Source organism: Thunnus thynnus, chromosome 23 (assembly GCF_963924715.1).
Source record: "Thunnus thynnus chromosome 23, fThuThy2.1, whole genome shotgun sequence".
Classification (NCBI taxonomy): Eukaryota; Metazoa; Chordata; class Actinopteri; order Scombriformes; family Scombridae; genus Thunnus; species Thunnus thynnus.
The window spans coordinates 3,278,962-3,304,343 of record NC_089539.1 but is presented as its reverse complement, the minus strand read 5'-3'; the positions used below and the strand labels follow the sequence as shown (position 1 = coordinate 3,304,343).

The window sequence follows — 25,382 nt, the reverse complement described above, 5'->3', positions numbered from 1 at the left end:
CTCAGACACACACACACACACACACACACACACACATACACACATATATGTGAAAACGTGATTGAAAAGAATCCATCAGAATATTATTCCTCTTGTTTTTAACCCTAACTCACTCTCAGATTCCATTTCAATCACTTGATTAAAGTCCTTTTTGCACATCTAGACTTTCACCCTATATATATTTCATAAGTCTCTCACTCTTTCTCCCCCACTCCTTCTGTCCAGTCCAACAGTCACTTCAATTGACTTTCAAATGCAATTTAACAACATTGGATATTAATGTAATAATCCAAACATGGATCATTGCTTCTCTTTCTCTGTTTGATTCAAGAAGCTTGCACATGTTATCACTGCTCAGCACCACTTGTACATCTTTCACAGTAAAGTAATTCCCTGCCTGTACTTATAAGAACACTTTTATATTTTATTTCCATTCAACTTTTATTCCTATCTTATTTAACTTAATTCTGTCTTTATTTTACTACTGTGTGATTTCTTTTATGGTACTGCATTGACACATTCAATTCCCTCAAGATTAATAAAGTACCTACCTACCATGGCCAGCTGTTATAGGAAATCACTGAGCCTTTTTAAAAAATGAAACTATATGTTTGTGAGCTGCTTTTAAAGATTAACATCTTCAGTAGGAAGCAGTGGGCTTGGAGCTGAGAGCCACAGACAGGTTAGGGAAATCAAGAAGTATTGTGAGACGGACTAACACAGAATAACACCTTTAAATTGAATTATATATGTTGTTGTTGTTGTGCACATCTAAGATTAAGGCCTAAGACTCATTACAGTGCGGTTTTGAAGCCCCAGAAACTACAGTAAAAAATACGTCACCTGTTTTGTCAAAATCAGATGATGTAGCAGCCATGACCTTTTCAATCCGAACCGTTTGACCTATTTAAGTTAGATTAAATCAGACTGAAATCTCTGAGGTGTTTTCGACCTTTAATTGAATAGCGCCTCAGGCTAGAGTACAGTGTAAAAGTGCTTCTTCCCTCCATGTTCTGTCAAATTTCAAACATATCTATGTTGTTCCTTACGAGATGAAACGACAGGAACAAAAAGGAGCTTGTATACTGACACGTTAGATATATCCCCTCATGTTATCATGATTCTCTCTCCCTCTCTCAGACTACCAGCGGTTGATGACGGTTGCCGAGGGCATCACCACGCTGCTGTTTCCCTTCCAGTGGCAGCACGTCTACGTTCCCATCCTGCCAGCCTCCCTCCTTCACTTCCTGGATGCTCCCGTCCCCTACCTGATGGGCCTGCAGTCCAAGGAGGGCACTGACCGCTCCAAACTGGAGCTTCCTCAGGAGGTACACAGCCAACCTCTGTAGTGTTAAGAGTTACATAGATTCAAAGCAATTTTAATTCCAATGAAAATAATTATCTATTGAATAATTTTTTGTTTTATTCTGGAAAACAAATTAAAATCTGACTCTTAATTAGTGCTTTTCACTTCTTACCTCACAGCGCCTTTAGCTCTGCACTTAAACTCATGTTACTTGGAACTATTTCTTTAACCTTTAACTTGTTAAGTAAGGTTGTGCAATAGAAGCAAAGCCCTCACAAATATAGTGACAACAAGTACTGTAAGTGTGTGCTGCAGCAGTTTGCGGTCACTGACATTACATTGTTCAAGGCCAACGCTGCACAACACACACACACACACTCAGACTACCAGGCTCCTGTTCATACAGGAAATTATTTAAAAAAAACACCTTTCTTCTCTAAACAACGTCCCGTCCCTTGTCTAGCTACACACTCACACACACACACACACACACACACACACACGCACATACAAAATTGTACAGAGAATGACCTATTATTGGTCTACCAATTCACCTCAAGGCAGAGTGAATCTGAAGTGGATTTTAGTCTCTTTCTTCTTGCCTTTTTATTTCAACCCTAACACTCGTCAGACAGTGAGGAGATGAATCTGAACTGGATTTAAAGCATTTATCCCTCTGTAGGGTTACAGTAAATGTGTGTATGCGTGTATTCATGTGTTAAAGCGAGATAAGGCCCTAACAAAGCGGAACAGCCAGGCTCGCCGGCTTCCGGCTTTGCTAACATCCCCCGACTCCCAGCGCTCGTTAATCCGGCACATTCCGTATGGATGCTAATTATACGAGCCAGTGCAGGATGCTGCTACCGTGCACCCACCATCCCGTCTGCCCCTTCTCCCCCTTCTCCTCCCCCACACGACGTCCCCCGTCTGCCAAGACTGGTGAATCTCCCTGTGTTTCTCAATGACGCTTTGAAGTGGTGGTGACCTAGAAATGGGCTGATGATGAAAGAATAGCTTGGAGCGGAGCGAGGGAGGAGATGATGAGAGTAAAATATGGATATAATTTATGAATTGACGCCAACAAGGTTTGCCTTTTTGAACCCTGTCCTTTAATCCAGGCCTTTTTACCTGATATCAAATGAAAACATTGAGAAGACTACGCTGCACTGTCATCCTTCTTTTTTCCATATTTTTCTCCTCTTTTCTCTCCTTGTGCAAGTATTCCTAGTGGGTGTAAGATCCAAACTAGGGCAGCCTTTCTGAGGATGAAAAGGTTCATGTTTGTGTTAGTGATATGCAGAGTTTGCTAGAGTTCTTTTTGCGTGTTTTTTATCATCTCCCAAATTGGTGAACTGCCTCCTGTCATGCAGAGGCTTAACAGACATAGATGAGTCTGTGTTTGTATCACTGACACAGAAACTATGATTCGCTCCTGCATCCTAATGCAGAGCATTCAAAACTAAATGCTGTCATTCAGGTGCATTTAAGCAGCTCCCAGCAGTGTGTCTACATGTATCTGAGTTTGAGCTCAGCAGCAAATCCTCACATTTGAACAGCTGAAGATTCTTGGTAACTTTTGACAACAATTAATTGATCATCAGAATGCTTGCTGATGAACTTTGTGTCGATCAACTCGTCTGAGAAGTATTTAAAAGAGTATTTCACTGATTTAGCACTGATTTTAACTGCACTCCTATAACATTGTCGGACTCATGATGAACTGTTTTTTTTTAAAAGAAGGATCAAAATCAATGCAGAAGAACCCAAGGTCTTTTGGATTGCACGCATCCTTTTTGAAGGAAAAAGCTGCCAAATTCATATTATCCGTGTTTGATTATTGTTTGGTTCCAGTTTAGATTTTCTGATAACGTAGCTAATCTCTGCAATCTGTTTGGAAGCCGACAGTCAGGTCTGCCGGCTGCCAAACCCACCACACACTGGGCTCTGACCTCCAAACTTTCAGTCTGGAGGACCTCCGTTACCGTTTTAAATTTGAATTTGTGTCTGTGTTTTCTGGCATGTGTACGTTAGCTCCCATTTCAGGGGTTTTGAGTGGTTTAAAGCTCCAGCATTATCTGAGATTTTGCTTTAATCCCATATGAGGGTGGTGATGCTAACTCCATTATGTCAGATTTAAGATGATCTGTGACAATGTGCTATTATCAATCACACACTGACCTACATTCTCTGTACTCTACATCTCCCAGCGCCCAAATATACCTCCCAAAACCAATCTGTCCTCAATATGCCTGCTCATAATACCTGTCCCAGCTCTTCAGGCTCTCCCTGCTCCTGTTTCTGCTCTTAACTATGGAATAAATACATTTACAATATGAAATAAATAGATAAGTAATTCAGAAATTGAAATTACATGAATAAATGATGTAAAATATATAATTTAAGCAATAAAAGGACATTTTAAAGAAATGATCAAAACTCAACTCATTATTGTGAAATTACAGTTTTAGGGAGTAGTAGTTCATATTCCTTTCAAAAGTCACTTTTTAAATTTTCCCTCTTTTCCACTTTGTGAAAGCGGTATTGTCCCCGTCCTCTCACTCAGCCAATCACACGCCCCTACACCCCCAGCCTCTTCAGCTAGCAAACTCAACTGCTACCAGATTTAGCCAGCTAGCACCTGTTAGCTAGGGCAGCAACAATGTAAAGTAATGCTGAATGAACCATCTAGCTGCTGCTGTAGATAAACACACTACACAGAAACTAATATGTCCTTTTTTGGCTCACTAGCTAGGCAGGGTTGTGAGCTTGGTTTATTTCTCAGCATCAAATTGCAGAGACAGTGTTAGCGGCCGCAGCTAACTAGCTGGTTAATTCAAAATTATTTCAGGAGGGTTTTGACTCTAAAGATGCTCCTCAGAGAAAGATGCGCAACTCTATGAAGAGCAAAAACACAGGCAGTCTTTGCCTTTTTGTTGGTCTAGCCAACAGGAGCTATTTAACACTGCTGGGTGTTACATTAATATGAATTTATAGGGATGCTGCGTTCACCACCATTGTCTAATCCTGAGCTGTAGTGATCTAATATTAATATCTTGTCTTGTCCCAGGCCAACTTGTGTTTTGTGGACATTGACAACCACTACATCGAGCTTCCAGAGGACTTCCCCCAGTTCCCCAACAAGACTGAGTTCATACAGGAGCTCAGCGAGGTGCTGCTTAGCTTTGGCATTTCTGCCAATGCAGGGGCCCCACCACGGACCCGCACCAGTCCCGGCAGCACCCCCTCCACACCAGGCAGGGAGCGTAAGGTCGTCGCCCTCCGGCAGCTGGAGGATGATGGGCGTAACGGCAACTTGGCAGGGGAGGAGCTGGCTGTGCTGGAGCTGCTGCAGGGAAACGCCACCCTGGAGAGACTGCAGGCGCTGACCAAACGCACCGGGGTGACGGTAGCCCGCGTTGACGCCCTGAGGGCTGGAGTCAAAGGTCAGGTGACTGAGGGGCAAGGGGGCCAGACAGCAGCTGAAGACGAGGAGCTAAGGAACGCCAAGCTGAATGTCCAACTGAGGGAGGTGTTCGCCAGCCGCTTCACCACCATGTTTGCCGACTACGAAGCCTTTGTCATCCAGAGTGCCCCGGATCTGGAGTCCTGGCTCACCAACAGAGAGCAGATGCACAACTTTGACAAGGTGAGTAAATCAAAAACAAACACTTGGAGTGCACAGGAAAGAGTTTCTTCTATTAAAGTGTAAAGAGAAGGTCCTTTCCTTAAAACATTTACAAGACATGATGTGACCTTGCTGTACAAAGAATAAACAGGGAGAGTTGTCGTCTAAAGTATTTTTCTATAAAAGTGAAATTGGATTTTATGCTATAAAACAGTTTTAGTTTGGAAGGTTCTGTGCCTCCAGTGTGATTATGACCCACATTCAGAGCAGTGCAGGGATTATAAATGACAGTGTTTTCAAACTGTGTACAGTACCTTTCCTTTGTGAGTAGTGGAAATACCAGTTACTGCACAGTATTGAAAATAGATCTGCCGTGCATAGATGAATATGTGTAACTTAAATTCTGCAACAGTTATTTACAACAGAATCAAGAGCAGGTCTTTTTCTAATTTGTTCCATTCCATGAATATATTTCATAATACAGTATGTTAGTAAAGTCTAAATCTAACATAGTGTACACTGTTTGGCTAAAAGTAAGTGGACACCCTTGTTATGGAGCTTGTGGTCTGGGGCTGTTTTTCCTGATGTGGACCGTTTACTTCCAGTAAAAGCACATTTTAATGACAACAGACAATAGTGTGCTTCCAACTTCGTGGCACCTGTTTCAACATGACAATCCGCCGTGCACAAAGCCAGGTCCATAAAGAAATGGTTTTCCCAGTTTAGTGTGGAAAAACCAAACCCCAGTCCAACACCCTTGGGATGAACTGAAACGCAGACTGTGAGCCAGGTCCTATCAGGTCCTATCAGTGTTGGACCTCACTAATGCTCTTGTGGCTGAATGGGATCAAATTCCTGCAGCCAGGTTCCAACATCTGCTGGAAAGCCTGAAACCAGAAGAGTGGAGGCTGTTTTTCGAAGAACACATTATAGGTGTAACGTTCATGTGTCCACATAGTTTGTGCAAATATCCACATACTTTTGGCCATATAGTGTATTTAGAGAGTATACATATATGGGCCTACAGGGCAGTTTATGCCAGATTAAATCATATGGTATTGATGATAATAGAAGCTTAGATGGCGACTGTTAATGGGAGCCTCCTATCTATTTTCCCTTTTCTGTCCTTTGTATTGTTAATGATCTATTAATATACACCTAAACCTTCCTGTATCTGCTTTACAGATTTTCAGTGGTTCAGTGGGAATAATATAATGAAGGGTTTTACTGTGAAGCAGCTGCAGAAAGTTTGCACTGACAGCAGCTTATCATTAAAAAAACTGATAACAAGAGGTGACCAGAATGAATGAATCAGTAATTAAAACTTTTCTGTTTAAAAGCAAATCTCAGATCAATACACCAATGAGTATTGTAGTTAGATTTTTTTAATTGCCTTTTTTGTGAGTGGCCTGAAAATTAACAGTATACCATGTACATTTGTGTATCTCCCCACTTGTATTGGTGCCTGCATCAGGCCTCCTTCCTGTCAGACCAGCCGGAGCCCTACCTGCCCTTCCTCTCCCACTTCATTGAGACGCAGATGTTTGCCACCTTCATCGACAACAAGATCATGTCCCAGTGGGAGGAGAAGGAGCCACAGCTCCGTGTCTTTGACGCACGCATCGAAAAGGCCCGCCTCTATAATGTCCGCGCTCCCAACCTCCGATCCTCCAGCTACCAGAGGTGCTCCATCCTCAAGGAGTCTGGTAAGATCAGCAGGGAGAGGCACAAGTGCTCAAACGTCTTCAAGTGTGGTTAACGTCACAGCAAACATGATTAAAAATGTAACAAAAGCGGTTGGAAAATGTTACCCACAAGGAGAGAAAACCAGAAATGTAATGGTTTTAATTGGCAGCAGGAAAAGAACTGGTTGATTAGCATGCTGTACATGTCTTTGAAAGCATACCGATTGTCCATTAGTGAGGTCAGACAGGATTGCACTGCGCCATGCAATTTAAAAACACACACAAACACTCTGTATCCATCTCTCTGCCTTATCTTTCATTTCTTCTTCCCCTCTTGTCTCTCATTTATCGTCTGGAAGCAGCTCAGCTCTCCCCAGTGACTAGAAAACCCCACTTCTCATTTCTCTACATCCCAACACAGCAAACAGTCCATCACTCTGTAACACACACACACAAAAGCACAAGCACACGCTCTCTGACAGTATCTTATTGCAAGTGTGTTTGGTCAGGCGTTTTTTTCTTATTTTCTCAATTAGTGCTGCTTTGCTTTCCTTTGTTAAGCCTTTAATTGGTGCTGAATGTGCAGTGTGAGGCAGGAGGTCAGGTCTGAGTCAGACTGTTGGAGGCTGACAGGGAATCTATGAGGCTGCATGTGACTGGTTTACTGTAAAAGAGCAGAATGCTTGTTTGTCTGTGTATTTAAAAATTAATGACAAAAAGGGGCAACAGGATGTTGACTGCAGTTCACTTAACGGCCACCGGTGTCACTAATGCGAGGGGATTTCTGATTCTTACAAATAGCACCTTTAACATGTACAAAAGCAGAAATTTCAAAGTTAATAAATATGCCTACTAATCTATGAAAACTCTCATTTTTCCCCCCTTTTATACATCCAGTAGAAAATGCTCAGAGTGGATCCTCAGATTTGTCATCCTCTGTTAGCATGTTGGGATGCATGCTGTGTAGCTAAAGTTTTAGTTGGTCCAATTTGTTAGATGAAGATCTATGAAAAGTAACACTAGCCCTCCTCTTTGAGTCTTTATCTCATTATTCCATTTTTTACAACACACCTACAATCCAATATGTATTTATCTGTCTACTATTTGTCACATAAAGTATCTTTTTGAGTCCAGTCTCTCCTTTTTAACACCAACTTGCTAGCGCTTGTCACCTGTGCTCACCTACCCACGTTATATAGTTGGAGACACCGCACAGTACAGCTGGGCAGAGGGATAAACTGTTAATGAATAGTGGGTTTATCAGAGATTTTTCACTGAAAACAACCGCCTGCTGCGGTTGGAAACGAAATCGATAAAAACTAAACATGAGCTAAAAGGGAGAACGAGAGTGGTGGAAAATCCATTAGTTATTTTTCCAATTATATAAACATATTGATTAGTGCAACTTTAACTCACAGACATGGGACTGATATTGATAAGAAAGTAAATACGTGTATTTACCAAAATAAATCTTTAACATTGTTTCCCCAGTTAACAGCGGTCCATTTGAAGTCGAGGACCAAATTTACCATCAACAATAACAAACACAAAAACAGCAGAATATGATGTTATGGAATGTTATGAATTCATACTGAAACTACATCGTCAACAGTTTTGGACAGATATATCAGAGGGATATTATGATGATTCATAACAACACCACAATGAGCTTTATATGACAGAACAAAGGCTGATTTTATCAGCTTTCAGTTTGGCTCAATATTCACAGCTTTGCAGTGTTGTCTAGCTCACATCTTCTTTTATGAGAACAATAAGGATCATCATTTCCCCCCATTTTTTGTTCCCCGCATTCTCTGCTTTGTTTTTTGGCGTGAGCGTTTGTCTGTGACCCGCACTGTTTCATGCTAATAGGCCGAGCGATGTAAAGCTTTAATTGCTGAGGGTGAGCTCATTGAGGGGCGATGGTGCATGCAGGTACCCAATTACTCAGACAATAGGCAGCTTTTCCCTCTGCCTTCCTTCCCCTGCGGCGACTCGCTCCACTGCCTGTGCTCACTGCTCACACTAGAAGTGAGGTTCACACAGCAGCTCCTGTCAGACACCAAACTAGTTCAATGCTAGAACAGGGCAACACAACTCAGACAGTTTAACAACAAGCACAGCTGCACTGACAGACAGCAGATAAGGGTTTAGTGTGTTTTCTGTTGCTGCTGTGTGAGGAGAAGATAGAGGTGAAGGGCACAGTGGGATGAGACAGTCTAAGTGTGTGTTAGTGGATTTCTGGGGAGAGAGGGAGTAATGAATGGGTCAGAGAGAAAGAGAGAGAGAGAGAGAGATGAGAGAACATACCTCATCTTGTGATTTATAATATAAACAACCTGTTTTAAAGTCCAGTCAGGTTTTTCTTCTGGGCAAATGAGCAGCTGTTGCAGCATATTATGTTTACTCCATTAGGCCAGGAGAAATGTGTCAGTGTGTGTGTAACAGAGAATTTGTCATTGTTTGTCAGGTCGTGTTCTTCGTTTGTTTACATGCTGTCTATTTGACTGTATTCACACACCAGAGCTGAAATGTCCCAAATTATATTTGTTTTCCTTCACAGGTGACACAAGGCTTTTTAAAAATCTAATTATAGGCCACAGTTACACCCTCAGCCTAGCCAAGCATATCTGGGAGAGAAAATTCTTTTGATTTATTTTACTTGCGTTTACATGGAATGCATAATCTCACCACTAAACTCATCCTTAATCAGATAGTATGAAATAGTTTCCATGAACTTCTTTTAGAACTGTTCCTATTACATCCCAGTTTACATGCACCAGAGTGGAGCCTGGGTATTTCAGTAATTTAGTATTGCACTTACATAAAAGTTTGGTGACTCACAAAAAAGATTGGTCAAAATTAAAGCAGTGGAGGCAGAAATATCCAGAATTTTTGTCCCTAGTATGGGTTAAGCTCCCAAAAACAAACTCAATATCATAAGATGATTATTTTCCAGCTCTACACAAGAGTAGATGAAGATAATAAAACACATGTGATCAAGTAGCCAGGCTGCTGTATGAGTCACTAAATGTTGTGAAAACTGTGTGTGTACACTGAGTCAGTCTCATATTCCCTTCAGTAATGTGACTAACACTGGCCTCCTCCATGTCTACATTCACTTGTTCTTACTCTGATCGTGACCTCATTCAGCTCAATTAAAATTGATGTTTCCAGTATATGAGTTGTGTGTCTCCGGTTAATATTAGAATATTGCAGTCTGTGTAAACATATTCTGTTTCCCTTGCAGCTCAGTCTATTGAACAGCGGCTGATGAAGATCGACCACACGGCCATCCACCCACACCTGCTGGACATGAAGATCGGTCAGGGCAAATACGAGCAGGGATTCTTCCCTAAACTACAGGCTGACGTGCTCAACACAGGACCAACAAATAACAAGTGAGTCAAAGTCCACATCATGACTGATATCCACACATGAAACTAGCAGATAAGTCAGCATTTAACACCAACACTGTGCAGGCTTGCTGGGCTGATTTTGACACCGTTGTTTCATATGTCATGCTAGGGTATTTTTAACTGAAAAAAACAAATCCACTGAACGCAACCCAGGGATGTTACAGTTCATGATCGGTCTTCACTTTAGACAGAGCTAGGCTAGCTGTTTCCACCTGCTCTCAGTCTTTATGCTAAGCTAGGCTAACCACATCCTGACTCCAGTTCTATACTTAACACACAAACACGAGATGGATATCCATCCTCTCATGTCACTCGCAGAAAGCAAGCAAATGTGTGTATTTTCCAAAATGTTGAACGATTCCTTTAAGATGCATCAAACATTAAAATATGAAATATTTAAATAAGTTGTTTGGTGTGCAGGTGGTCTCACAGGACGGCAACAGCCCAGCGACGGAAAGATCGCCACAGACAACAAACAGAGCATCTGACCCTCGACAACGACCTTAAAGAGGTAGAAAACCTCCTCACAACCAACATGTAACCTGCCCTCTGAATGCCCCGCGCCCTCCTTTGCTCTCTAACGTTATTCAGTGTACAAGCATGACTTTATTTTCTCTGTATGTTTCATGGCATCATATCTTAGTTTGTGATTTCTGTAACTGAGCTGCTGTTAGTTTCTGTTTGAGCTTTCTTTGTTTTTCATCCTTTTTTTTCCAAGACCTCATGTGCATGCTGCCTTCTCTGTTTTCTTTTCCATTCTTCTCTTTCGTTTCTGTCTGCTCGTGTGTCCCGTGCCGGTCGGTTGGGGGTTGGGTTGTACCCCCTCCTCCTCCTCCTCCTCCTCCTCCTCAGCAGGTGGAGGGCTGTGTGGTCCTGCAGAACTCCATGGCCTTTTGGGAGTGGGACAATGCGTCCCCTCCGCCTATCAAACCGCCTAAAAAATCTGCCTCTGCATCCTGCCTGGTATGTGGAGGAACTGCTGAAGCTGTGGATTCCCTCTCACAGACCCCCCCCAACCCCTGCTCTCACCTCCACCCCATCCGAACACCTTACTCAGGGTTCCCACCCATCCTTAGGGTTGGGTTTGTTTTTAAAACCAGAGTCTTTACTCTGAAAATTAAGTCTAATACTCCCCTTTTTCTGCCACTTTTTTCATAAAGTGTTGGTTTTGGAATTGTTCAAGCACCGTCTTGAAGAATTTCAGACTTCTAAGGATTGCCTTTAGAGCACAGTGGTTGTACTCAGTGGATTTTAATAAGTCGTCTCCACAAGCAGTCAACACATCAACAAGCTTCGTCTGCTGGACTTTCAGTCTCAGACTGTTTTCACATTAAGCCATCCAACTTTTAAAATTTACTTTTGAAAAGATCTCTGTCCACACTGAACTACAACACCTGAACTACAAGAAATTGGATCAATGTCTTCTTTGTTGTCTGCTTTCCAGACAGCAAACAACAAAACTGTTGATCACAGCCCATATCTGGTCAGCAGTGTGACCACAGAGAAATTTAGAGGCTATAAAATGTTGTCTTCTTAACTTCACTGCCTCAGTGACATACTGACTGTAAAGCATGCCACATCTCTTATGTGGAAGAGTTTATATTCTCGCTTAGTTTCCTCCATTTTGGACTTTCCAGGTTCAAAGGTCAGCACCGTCAAGACAGTTTGCAACATGTCAACAGCATGAAAAAGAGCATCAAAGTTACAGTCACACTCATTGCACTCTGAACAATGAGCTCCCTGATTGTGGCTTGAATTCACTTTGGTCTGAAATGTTGCTGTTATAAACTGGCCTTGAAAAGTAACTTTAACCAAAATGTTAAAGTTTTTGTTCCAGAGAAGCACTCTGACCAAGTTATAGAGCATTGTGGAAAAGCTGTAAAACTTCCATCATGTAATGTTACAGTGGGAACCCTGCTCACCTCCCCACCCGCACCTCCTTAAAGGACTGGCTGTCACTCCTCTCCTGCATGACACCTTTCCTCTCTTAACTCACATAAATCCACTTCTTTGAAGTTGGATTTTGACAGCTTCTCACATAAATAAATTACAATCTATAGTCATCATAACAACAATACACCTAAATTGTGTCAGTTGTGAAAACACATTCATTTTTAAAATGATTTTGGTTCCTAAACAAGAATGATCAACATTAGTGAAAGAAGATATAAAAAGGGGAATCGGGATACTCAGGGTTTTTATGACATTCTTAATAAATGTCTTCCCTGTCAGAGTTTGATCATGCAGCATCACATATTCTAAAGAAGAGAAGACAAAGAAGAGAGACACAGCTGATTTGAATTAGATAAAGCTACGTGTCAGATAGAAGTGAACGTTTTTGACACATAGCATTAAATCAAGTGTGTGCTGTGAGGTTTTCTGAGGACAGCTTCCTCATTTTCACATCAGATAAGCTTAATTACTGTAAGGTTCAGGTCTCCACAGTCTTGTTCAGTGCATGTTCTCCAGAGCTAACCGACTGGTTTTGTTTGATGTTCAGAAGTACATGCAGGAGGCCCGCAGCCTGGGGAAGAACCTCCGACAGCCTAAACTGTCTGATCTGTCTCCCGCCGTCATCGCCCAGACCAACTGGAAGTTTGTGGAGGGGCTGCTCAAGGAGTGTCGGATGAAGGTGAAACATACAACCACACCAATGACCTGTCATACATGACTCCAGTCAGTTCCTGACAGCCTGCCTTATCAAACACACTCCCTGCATTGTTCTCTGATAGGTATCATCTGTCATATGCATGCAGGGAGTGACAGAATTCATCATTGCTCAGGTTTCATCATCAAAATCAGACTGTTGGTGATGCAATTTTTTCTGAGCATAAAAATTCCCATCTGAGTAAAAAACAAAGTTAAACACTTAAACCACCAGTCAGACACAGGAACCAATGAGACTCAAAGTCAGACCATGTAACTTTTAAAAGAAGAAATAACAAACTCTTTCTGTACAAGTGAAAAAAATCATTAATAAGCAATAAAACACAGTTGCTCACTTCAGGACACTCAGAGGTTTTGTTGCAACAGTCTCACTTGGTCTGGTATGAGCAGTAGCGTATGGTGGCTAATGTTAGCTAACATCAGTAGCATTAGTAGTATTATCCTGCTGTTACCATGACCACTGGCCAACAAATTGCTATATCTAAATACATATGACTGCAGTTTACCTTTATAACCAATTTTTGACTAAGTTTTGCTATTATAAATATATTGTATAGGTTTTTTTGCATCATGTGACTTAGCTAAACTCCAAACAGCTGATAGCAGTAAAGGGTCCCACATGTCTAACTGGGTTCACATGACAAAAGTTTTACAATACTGACCAATTTTGAAATCTATTTTCATTAATAGGGTGTGTGTGTGTGTGTAATTCATTTCTTAACAGCTGTGTCAATGGTGCAGTTATTCTTTCCATTATAAGAAATGAGTGAACACCTCTCTTGTTGTTGAAGTATTATACCTTCATTTTAACAAATAACACAAAAAAGTACAGCATCTTTCAAGGATTTCTTAAAACTTACAAGCAAAATAGATGTTGGTTTGTGGAACTCACCGTTCAAGCTTCTCACAATATATTAATGATTATAGTAATAATCCCAGTTGTTAATCTAATCGTGTATGTGTGTGTGTGTGTGTGTGTGTGTGTGTGTGTTCAGACAAAGCGTATGCTGGTGGAGAAGATGGGCCGGGAGGCGGTGGAGCTGGGCCACGGCGAGGCCAACATTACTGGACTGGAAGAGAACACTCTGATCGCCAGCCTGTGTGACCTGCTGGAGAGAATCTGGAGCCACGGGTTGCAGGTCAAACAGGTCAGCACGCACACACACACACACACACACACACACATGCATGGACCAAGACTCAAACACACAGGGAACTTCATACTGTCACAATTTTCTTAACACCTGTTATCAATGTAAAGACACTGTGGTTAATCAGGTTTTTATGAGCATAATGGATATTGAGGCTAAGAGGTTATTGCCTGATAAATCCTCTCTGTGTGTGTATAATCTTTCAGTGAATGCATTAGCTATATTTATGTGTGTTTGTTGTGTCTGTTGGGATTTTGGCTCTGTGACACACACACAATCTGACACGCACACTCTTGCATCTCAGGGGAAGTCGGCCCTGTGGTCCCATCTGCTGCATTGTCAGGCCCGAGAGGAGAAGCTGGAGCAGCAGCAGGCCGAGTCACCAGGTAAGACACACGCAAACCCACACATTAACTCTAACACACATTTCTGAGTGTAACACAGCCATGATGATCATGTCCTGTGTTTCTCTTCAACAGTATCACATGTTCCTGAGAGGAGGAAGTCTGATAGTTATATAGCAATGCCGTCTCTACGTGTATCTCTGATACAGGATATGAGGTATGTGTTGCTGTCCGCTGGTGATGGCAAGATGTTACTGAAGATTGATCAGATGCAGATCTGCTGATGTACCACAACAGTAGAATAATGCAGTTGGAACCAAAATGATTTTACTGATTGGGCTCTTTGACACTTTTTCATTTTTATTAGACCTAATGGCTTAAATATTGATCAAGAGTCATGCCACAGTGAAATGTAAAGTATTTGCGTGGCATTCTGGGAAATTAAGGAGTCAAGTCAGTTTTGTTTATATCGTCCAAAATCATCAGAAATTGCCTCATTGTGTACAACATATGACACCCTCTATCCTTAGACCCTCAGTTCAGATAAGGAGATACTCCACAAACAACCCTTTAAAGCTGCTATAATCAACATTTTTAATAATACCAATGTATGAAATATCAGTGTGTAATGTGTTGGTCATAGTTCATAGTGATGAACCTACAGAGAATTATCAGCGACTCTGCAGCTCCCCTCAGCTTTACCAAGTTTCAGCTCATTGTTTAGCTGTCTGGCTGCAACTTTACTGTTCTGGTTCACTCTCAGCGCTCTCATAGCATCATTTTTGGCCACAGCAGGCAGCTGTTTTCAGAGAAAAGGCTTTAAAAAAACAATTGTACGCTACCTGATCAGCACCAAACGGCAAACACACACAGTTAACTGTAGAATAGCTGGAATATAGTGGAGCATTTAGCAGCTAAAGAGAGCAAAAATAGAGCTAAAAGAGAGTGAAACATTGGACTTGCACGACTCCAAATGAATTATAATGTTGCTGGATCAATAATTGCTGGTTTAAGAATGAAAAAAGTGAAAAACCAAGCAAAAGGAAGCTTGTAACAGAGGAGGAATTCCTCTTCCAGGACAGACAGATATGAAATAAACATCATACAGTTGAGTAAATAGAAGTAGCAGTTGTATAATTACGGAGAAACAGAATTATATTATTATGTAAATTAAGTATATGACATATTGCAGAAATTAAGTGTAATTAGTAAACGAAAAAATTGTTTGAAATGAATAATTCCAGGTGCGACCACAAAACCTGAAGTAAACTGAAGTAAAAACTGACGAGGTAGGTTGATGGAAGTCCAGACATCAAAAAGTAAATTAGAGTAGTTCATCACTCAGCTCCTGGGAGTCACAGGACATCAGACTGATAAGGGTGCCAGAATGTGAGAAACCTGTTTTTATGGTATTCATCACTGTAAATTTTCTCTCTGTCTATCATGTATCTCTGCAGACGCATCCAGAGTATGTCAGAGATTAAGACAGATGTGGGACGAGCCCGAGCCTGGATCCGTCTGTCCCTGGAGAAGAAGCTGCTCTCTCAGCACCTCAAACAGCTGCTGTCCCGACAAGCCTTAACCAAGTGAGCACGTGTATAATCAGATAACTCACACACAATTTTGACAGAGGAAGAGGCTGTACAGCAGATGATATTTTCCTGTATTAGAACCTGATCTGGATGTGGTTTGCCCACAGGAAGCTGTACAAGCGTTATGCCTTCCTGCGCTGTGAAGAGGAGAAAGAACAGTTCCTCTTCCACCTGCTCTCTCTCAACGCTGTCGACTACTTCTGCTTCACCAGCGTCTTCACCACCATCAGTGAGTCCTCCCTCAGCTGCACATGACATCCGACCACTCAGCTCAACTACAACCAAACTTCAATGCCAAACAGAAACAAAATCATTGGTGTTACTCGTGCGAGTTTGACCATCGGATCATTTGTGTTTGTTCCCCCCAAACAGCTAGCATACAACGGCTGGCACCGACTTGTTACTGCTCAGCCTGAATGAACCCAAAATTAACTTAGGTTTTGCTGTGATTTAATTGCAATAAATGGATCAAAAGGATGCTGAAACAACTACATCATGATGCTGATTTGTAAAAAGTCTGAATTCATCCTTTGTCAGGTCTGTCCACAAGACGACAAGAAAACTTTTAAAATGCTTGTTTTCTGAATGGAGTTCAAATCAATCAGAGCTATGCTAACATCATAGCTGCTCCATCCACACTCAAAATAATGTCATCAGCAGCAGGACTCTCCGACTCTCCTCCCGACTCTCTCCTCTAGAGCTGGGCGGCATTCAGCATCTGTCTGTCTGCAAGCAACGGCTCTGTCCTGACTTTAGCCCTGTGACCATGCAAATTTTTCACCCTTAGCTTAGCTTAGTTTAGCCAGGTCCCAGTCCAGGTATAATTTCATTGAAGCCCCAAGTGATGTAAGAAGGGGCATCAAATCTGAATGGCCAGCCCACACCAAACTGACAAATGGATGAGTTAATCAGCCCTGCAAACTAAATTTTCCAGTGTCCCAGTAGTCTACAGTTGCATAAACCATTATCAAAATAGTTGGCGATTAATTATCTGTCAATCAACTAATCAATTCATCAACTTATCGCTGCAGCTCCAATCCATTGCATTGACAAACTTTGTGTTCACATAACTACAGTGACCCTGTTAGGTTAAAGTTGAACGAGGAAGTGAAGCTGAATGTTATCAGTGTTCACAAAAATATCAGACAAAAGTACAAAAATAACATGTACATTGTAAACATATGGAAAGAAGCCTCACTGACTCTACCTGTAAACCACCTGCCAGATCCATAAAACCTTTCCATGCTCACAGAGAAGGCCTTCTTCCCGCTCCTTCTCTCAGTTACTTGGTTAATGTCAGCTGCTAGATGGATGGAGCTGAACATGGATCAATGCCTGGCTGAGCTATTAGTATGAATAAACCATGAGGAGTATATGTACAGTTTAATCAAAGATTTAAAGCACAATGTATTATTCAGCTCAGTGTTTGCACACACGCCACATATGACTCTCATTAAGATAACACATACTGTACACACAGACACAGACACACACACACACAAGCACCCACAGCTGATGATTTACAGCCGTCTCATCTGTTATTTTATTTCCCTCTGCACAGTGTGTTTGCCCTGAATCTGATTCCACCGTTGAATTGGCCCACTTACATAAGCTACATCGAGCCTAATTAGCATGTTAGTGTTTGTTTCTCTGCTCTAGCACTGACGTGTTGTTTGTCCCTACAGTGATTCCGTACCGCGTTGTCATCATCCCCATCAAGAAGCTGAGCAACGCCATGACCACCTCCAACCCCTGGGTGTGTGTGTCGGGCGAGCTGGGAGATTCGGGCATCATGCAGATCCCCAAGAACGTCCTGGAGATGACCTTTGACGTGAGTAGTGTAACCTTTGACCTCTCACCGGCTGATCATACAGTCCATGTCTATGGCATGTGTGAAGCCTCCCTGCCATGCACTAAAGCCCTGGAGATGGGTGCAGTTTGGGTGAAGTTTGGTTTTTGTGTGTTGGGCATGATGTTTAGTTTCTCACCTTCTTTACTGTGAAACATCACACTCACACTCTGCATGCAACAGCACTGACATTAGAGGAGCTGCAGCTAGTTTCACTTGCTCTTCATGACTTTTACTCCATTAAAGGATCATTCCACTTTCTTGCTTTTTTGTAGTTTCTGAGTGTCATTTCTTTATTTATTTGGCTTTTCAAAATTGAACATCTCCATGTAAAAAAACAATACATAAAGAATTACAGAACACCAAATGCAACTAAGGGATAGAAAAAGAAAACAACACTACTGAGACTAATTCAACTAGAAATAGACATTTAAATGACAGTAATAGCACAAAAGTTGAGGTTCATGGGGAATTTGACTTGTTATATTGTAGCATGATAAAACATAATTGCACAACAGCTTCGCCATGATGGCTGAGGTTTAAGCTGGTAACCCAGCAGGCAAATATTAGGGTCCGTTGGGAAATGAATGCCATGGATTTGTGATTAAACATTGCATACATTATGACAAAAACCGCCACATCTAGAGCAGAGAGATTTCAGTCATGTTTGTGTCATTGAGATGCAGTGATGTATAAGGTCATCATTTTATTTTTTAAATTGTAAAAGAAAAAAACATGACAGACCTACATGAGTATATACTGTATGTGTGTAGCATATATGCACACATATACTGCATATATTAACTACTGACATAAGATCTCTATGGTCTACTCTGCTCTCTGCTATGTTCTGTCAATATAATCGATAAAGAGCATAGAATATTTAATATACTCAACTTTACATATCTATATAGTGTTACAGATATTCGAGTTATTGGAGACAACAATCAGAGAGATGTTTCTTTTTTACTAAAATAGAGAAGTTGCATCAGTCATATGAGTGTATATATGTGCACAACAGTGCCACTATCTCTTACATGAAGTGAGAACTCTCTCCTGCTGACTCAACAGATTTCTCATCATCTAGAGGAAACATGGTTTGGAGGTTTGCTTTAAGTAAAAATAGCTGCTGCTTTATAAAATAATCTCACTATATAAACTTGAATCTGTGTGAAAAGTGTGTAGAAAAAGCGCAGAAGGTCAGTTACTGCTACAGCTAATACTCTGTTTACTGTGTTGGATGATTTAAATAATGAATGAAGGCACCCTTAATGTGATCCGTGCATAAAATAGCAAAACAACAGGTGTGAGTGTCATTATAGATTCAGTGAGCAAAATCATTAGCTACAACTTAAAAGGCGTTTTTTTTATTATTATTATTTAAAAAAGTCTGAAGTTTTAGTGCAGAGGATGCTCAGACCTCCTGCCGTCCTCCTCTCACGCCGCATGTTTGCACTGGTGATCTTTTCTTCTCCCGCGTGCATGATGGATGATGTTCTTGTTGTGGTTCTGACATCATCATACTGCCATTTTTATTGTGCATCCATTGTGTCTTAACAAGTGTCTCCATCTCCCTCAGTCTGCTTTCAGGCCTCACACGCACATCTCCGCCATGTTCAAGGTTAGAGGAAGCCCTGCCTCCCTGCCTCCATTTCCCATCATCCTCCTCTTTGTCTCTTTTGAAATGCTTCTCGTTGCCTGTTTCTGTTGTCGTTGTCCTGCAGTCGGCTTTATTATAAGAAAACAGTGGTTTTTAGGGTGGATTGTCATAATTTGATCTATCTAGAGGGTGTTTACAAAATGAAATACCACCTTAAATTCAGGGGCAGTCCTGTGTTATATTCCATGCATGCACTGTCATCATTAGCACTACTTTGAACTACTAAGAGAAGTGGATTAGAGATAAATGTTCACTGTAGCTTAATATTATGAGTCACTGAGTGTGGCTTCAGCACAGTGCATGCTGGGATAGCGTCCTTGAAAGGATTAAGAATTTAATTCGACTAATTCTCATTTCCATGGGAGTCAACGGATTAAGCAGGAAAATACAGTGAAGAAAAAAATTAGAAAATTTCATTATGACTGAAAACATTTAATGATATTCAACAAGCTGAAAAATCCACAGCCAAATATAATCAATCTAGAAGTTGTCACTTGTGTCTCCACTGCAGCAGCAATAACAGTGTGTGCTATTAGTTAGTGCTGTAGAGCAGGAGTGTGTCGTGTGATACAGTAAATATAGTAGTAGAAAGAATTAATGCTGCAGTATGTTTGGATATGAAAGTGCTCTGCTTCAAATTGATTTTCTTTCCTCTGTGTGTGTGTGTGTGTGTGTGTGTGTGTGTGTGTGTGTGTGTGTGTGTGTGTGTGTGTGTGTGTGTGTGTAGTGTCAGAACCTGGGGAAGCTGACCACAGTGCAGCTGGGTCACGATAACGCCGGCCTCCTGGCTAAATGGCTGGTGGACTGCGTCATGGTACGCAATGAGATCACAGGACACACATACAGGTGAGATTTCACATTTGTTTCCATACATTCAACCTGCTCTCATTAGTCTCTTTTATAGATTTTATATAAGTTCCAGAAACAGCAAGATGTTTCATGCCATTCTTTATTTAAACACTTGTTCACAAGTTTTGGGAGTTAATAAAAGCAAATTAAATCATCTAAATACTTCTCATAGTTTGCTGATTAGTCTGGTTTCCAAATGCTGGCTTCAGTCCACTGTCAGTGTTTGTTTTCCAGACTAAAATTTTCCAATGAAAACTGAACAGAATGAGATTTAAGCTGCTTTCTGAGGTAAGCATTTAAACCTTAATTAGGTTCTAGACCAAGTCCTTTTAAAACCAAGCTAAACAATCCAGCTAATAGGCTGATTATTGAATAGGATTTAAAGGATAAGGCTGGTGTTATTCTACATTTTTCTAATTTCCTACAAATCCCATGAGAAGAACAAAAACACAAGTGTGTTAGTCCGTCCCTCACTGCTCTCTGACTGAGAGTACACTGGTTCCTACTGAAGATAAATCACAAATATGTACTTTCATTTTTTTTTAAAGTCTCAGTAATTTCCTAAAACAGCTGGTCATTGTAGTTTTTAACAAACTTTACTCAAACAGGAGGAGGCAGTGCATTTTCATGGGAATTATTTTCAGCAGCAGATTGATTCACATCTGGTGCTTTAGTGAGAATTTCCAGATTAAGATGACAAAAATAAAACAGAAAAGAAAAAAGTAAGTAGATGTAGTAAATCCACCTACAGGACAGAATAAACACCTTGTTGTCTCTGTGTCCTCCAGGTTCCCATGTGGTCGATGGCTTGGTAAGGGCGTGGATGACGGCAGTCTGGAGAGGGTTCTGATAGGTGAGCTGGTGGTGCCCAGCGGAGAGGAGGATTCTGGGAAGGGCTGCCGTACGCCCCCGCCGCAGCACTCGCCATCGCAGACCAGACGCATCAGCATCACGTCACTGTCTGGACGAGGATACAGTCAGTATCTGTCAAAGCTCAGAGAATATGTCCTGATTTATTTATTGAGTTTGATTTGAATGAAGCAGTTTGTTTTAAAGGAAATTCTTCAGGAAATTTTACTGAACTCTTACTAAAAGAACTGTGTCACAGTTTTGTCTTTGTTTCCCTGCAGTTAAACCAAATTACATTTGTTCTTTCAAGGAAAACATTCTATGAAATTATTAATCAATTTTACAGACCTATTATGTGGCGGCTCGAGTGCACCACTGGAATCATTTCATATTTTCAGTGTTTAATTCTTATCAGTGTCACAATTGATACATTTAATAAAAAACTATTTGAAACTGATTCATTAAATTTGCATTTAAATGTTAAATGAATAGACTCAAAGTAAAATAAAAAGTAATTAAATTTGCCAATTAATGATAAATCATCACATTTAATTAATCTTTAAATGATTAACTCATACATGTATGTAAGAAAAATATGCATTTTATTCATTATTTATTACATTCATTTCTTTAAAAAGGTCTTTTAAGTGTGACTTTCTGGTATTCCATTTAGATATGTAAAAAGTATATTCTAGTTATCTATATAGAAAGTACACTCTCAAAAACATCTTTAAAGTTCATTTTACAATTCCATTTTTCAATGTGTTTATTAATTTATAATTTAAATACTGAATAAGGACAAATAATTATTAATTGGCAAATTTAATAATGTTTTCATTATTGTTACCTCGTTGGGTATTTTCTTATTAACCTACCAAGTCATTTTTTATGCATCAATTATTCATTGTTTATGAATGAGCACGATAAAAGTCTATATTATATCTATATATATATTTATTCCACTGGTATACTCCAGACTTCATATTTCAAAGCTCTCTCTCTCTGCTCAGAATGAAATGATGGTGGTGAATTACTGTATCTATTATTTATGTATTTAATTTGTCAGCCTAAATGTGAACATAGTGAGTCTATGTGTAAGTTTCATTGTAGAACTGTAGAGGGGTTTTTCTGTAATAACAGCTCATTGTCTCTTGGAGTCTTAATTGCAATATCAACAACAGCATTTGCAAATGGTTCAGACAGCCTGAGGCCAAAAGATACTGTTGAGTGAAAGTATAAGTACATACAGAACATCTCCTATTCATTATCCTAACAGGTGTCTTTTAATTAATGCACAATCCCTTCTGTCCATTCATAGCTTTATCTATCTTTCTTCCTTCGGGAGTTTCCGTCTCTGCCTCTGTCTGCTGGGGAGTAAAAGTTGAAGGTCGAATCCCACAGCTTGCATTCGTTAACTTATCAACACCTGTCAGGAAGCAGCAGTGGAACATGCTCGCACAAGAAGCAGAGAAGACACAAGAGTATTACATTGTACACTTAGCCATAAGACAGTATAGTCCTAATACAAGACACATAATCTTAAAACAATAAACATGAGAGTATAAGCTTCCATTGCAAGAATGTTAACTCCCCTCAGGTGCCTTAAAACCCCACATTCCCAGACAAAAACACAACCTCACAGCATAGTTACAGTATAACATAGTAGCTCTTCATTAAAAAGCAGTGAGCTGATGTTTTGATGTTCATGTATCTGTTTTCCTGATTCCAGAACCAAATTCAGCCCAAATCCAAGAGGCCATCGGGGAGGCAGTGAACAACATCATCAAACACTTCCACAAGCCAGAGAAAGAGGTGTGTGACTGTTCTCATTCTCAGTCTCTGAATTCCTTTCTTTGATAATGAATGAAACCATTTTATTATTAACTTAATCAGTGCTGTACCTTCTGTGAACCCTTCACATCCCTAAACAGTGTGGATTTGTATTCTCTCCGTGTCTATCCAGTGACTGTGTTCATTATGTTTTGTCAGTAAAGTGGTGTTTCATGGTCTGTTTAATGGCAGTTGTATTCCCACTGCAGAGGAAACAGATGTTGTACAAATGACTCAGGCCACTTATTGTCCAGCACATAAGAGCAGAGCAATGGAGAGTGATTCATGCAGCCGTGAAGGAGCTCAGACAGCAGTGATCAGAGGCTCTTTCTTCACAAGTGTTGCGATCTTCTCAAAAAGATCAGCCATGAAAATCTGCCACAGGGAAGCCAGAAGGGAACACACTGCAAGATTTAAAGCCCACTAATGTTAAACTTCCCCTCCACTCAAAAATGTCTTTTTCTTACTGTTACTACAGTCAGATGATCTTTTCCCTGTGCAGAATGATGAATGTGCTGTTTGTGTGTCACATTCATCTGCTGAAGAAGGAAAGTTTACCTTGTTTACCTAACTACAAATTAATAATTATAAAGAAAAGTCTTTTTTTAAGTCTTAAAACATGTCTGGAGGGGATTTTAAAGATTTGATATTACAAATTTAACAGTTTTTCCTCAGATAACAGTGCTTCTGTTCCACTATTAACCACATAACCTGCTCAAACTGCAGGATAATGTTCAGATTTGTGCAGTTATACAAACCAAACATGTTTGAGGCAGGGAGGGTCTAACAAAAAGATCACTATTGCATTGTGGGAAGCGTAGGATCCAGTGTTTTTGGAGCTTGACCCATACTAAGGACTAAAAGTCAGGATATATCTGTCTGTGCTGCTTTGATTTTTGGTCTCTTTGGAGACTATAATTAACTCTGACCAATGCCAGCAGCCTCTGGTGAATCTTGTGTGCCGTCTATCAGAGTATGGACTTCTGCTTTTTAATGCTGTTTTCATTCATATGGCATTTTAGCATTTTGTGTTCCTCTGTCGTTTCAAAACTGCCACTTGGCTCAGTCGCGTCTCTCTCTGTCGTGCTGATTTCTGTTCTCTGTGTGTGTCGTGTCTTCATGCAGAGAGGCAGCCTGACCGTCCTGCTGTGTGGAGAGAACAGCTTGGTGTCAGCTCTGGAGCAGTTCTTCCATCACGGCTTCAAGTCGGCCCGGCTCTTTCAGAAGACTGTGTTCGTGTGGGACTTTGTGGGTGAGTGTGGAGCTGCAGCGCCATCTGCTGCTGAACTTCTGTTCATTCTTGCAGAGCTTTTGTTGTGCACAAAGTATCACTAACTGTGGGGTTTTTTGACACTTAAGCATAGTTTTTTTGTTAATATCTATGGTATTTGTGAGCATCAACGTCAGCACAAGACGTCAGGATGTGAAAGGAAACAAGAAACCTCTCTGAGTCTGTCGTCTCCTCCCCTCCCCGCTGCAGAGAAGGCCGTTGCCTACATGGAGTCAGCTGACCAGATGGGAGACCTTCAGGAGACAGCAGAGCCCCTGGGGATGACCTGTCAATCACTCTGCCACTATGTCAACGCCATCAACTCCACACCCAGGAACATCGGCAAGGATGGGAAGTTCCAGCTGCTGGTCTGCCTCGGAGCCAGGTCAGTTTCACAACACTGATGTCATTTTCAGCTTTAGCTCACCTGCCTTTGACACGTCTGGTTTAAATTCCTCCAGTTTAAATATATATATATCTTCCAGGAGTGCACACCTGTTAATACATCCCTTTTCCTTTCTGTTTTATTTCTGAAGCTTTAAAGAGTTTGAAAAAAGATAAGATTTGTTTTCTTTTTATTCTGTATTTTTTGCTTTCTTCAGTCTTTTCTATGCACTTCTTCCTATGACTTCCTCTCTTTTTGATAATTCATGTGATTCATGTATTTTGAAGTTTTGTGATATAATAGATCTAACATTTGATTTATCTTCTTTTTTTACATTAAAAATGGATTACATGATTACTTGTCCATAAAGAAGACGCTCTTAGTGATGAACTCACAGAGAATTATTAGATGTTATGTTTACAGCTTGTTCCGCTGCCCCCAAGTGGCCAAAAGAATAAGTTAAGGCAGTTTTCCAGAGCTTGCAAATGCATCTCACAAACTGTCCCAGTTCCAGACTACATGCCAAGTCTAAGCAGGTTTGATTCTATAGTGTGTTCAACCTGGAAAAGAGATCAAAGAAGTCAGTATGCACCAAAAAATGTTGGATTTTTTTAGTGTGCTGTTCATAAACACTATTATCCCACAATGCATTGCACAAAGGAAATGGGGGAGCTTTGTGGATGGTGGTAAAACAGTTTTGTGAACACACCAGAGAAGCAAAAATAACTATTAAATCTTTGGAAAAACATTCTGCTGTTTGTTTGTGAAGTTGAAGTGGCAGCAGTTTGATTAAGGCACATATGTTATCATTACATCTTTGTTTGAAACAGTTAAATATGTTGATTTTTTTTCGGTATACTAACTGCAAAAACCGTATACAAAAATCAGTATTTCTCACTGT

The 25,382-nt window shown here is 40.6% G+C and overlaps 1 protein-coding gene across 7 annotated transcripts in view; it reads left to right on the top strand.

The window, feature by feature from the left end:
• dennd5b (DENN/MADD domain containing 5B) overlaps positions 1–25,382 on the top strand; it is an 82,359-nt gene that overhangs the window by 52,608 nt on the left and 4,369 nt on the right. For 2 of the 7 annotated variants that reach the window (XM_067582561.1, XM_067582563.1), the window contains 19 exons: positions 1,141–1,328; positions 4,374–4,952; positions 6,406–6,637; positions 9,867–10,017; positions 10,456–10,546; positions 10,888–10,998; positions 12,536–12,667; positions 13,698–13,850; positions 14,158–14,239; positions 14,333–14,414; positions 15,655–15,783; positions 15,897–16,018; positions 17,475–17,620; positions 19,218–19,259; positions 20,026–20,144; positions 20,936–21,123; positions 22,726–22,808; positions 23,952–24,078; positions 24,307–24,481. In XM_067582561.1, coding sequence (XP_067438662.1) covers positions 1,141–1,328; positions 4,374–4,952; positions 6,406–6,637; positions 9,867–10,017; positions 10,456–10,546; positions 10,888–10,998; positions 12,536–12,667; positions 13,698–13,850; positions 14,158–14,239; positions 14,333–14,414; positions 15,655–15,783; positions 15,897–16,018; positions 17,475–17,620; positions 19,218–19,259; positions 20,026–20,144; positions 20,936–21,123; positions 22,726–22,808; positions 23,952–24,078; positions 24,307–24,481 — 2,932 coding nt within the window. The remainder of the gene's footprint in view (positions 1–1,140; positions 1,329–4,373; positions 4,953–6,405; positions 6,638–9,866; positions 10,018–10,455; positions 10,547–10,887; positions 10,999–12,535; positions 12,668–13,697; positions 13,851–14,157; positions 14,240–14,332; positions 14,415–15,654; positions 15,784–15,896; positions 16,019–17,474; positions 17,621–19,217; positions 19,260–20,025; positions 20,145–20,935; positions 21,124–22,725; positions 22,809–23,951; positions 24,079–24,306; positions 24,482–25,382) is intronic. The other 5 variants (XM_067582564.1, XM_067582566.1, XM_067582567.1 and 2 more) reach the window with 3 other exon arrangements.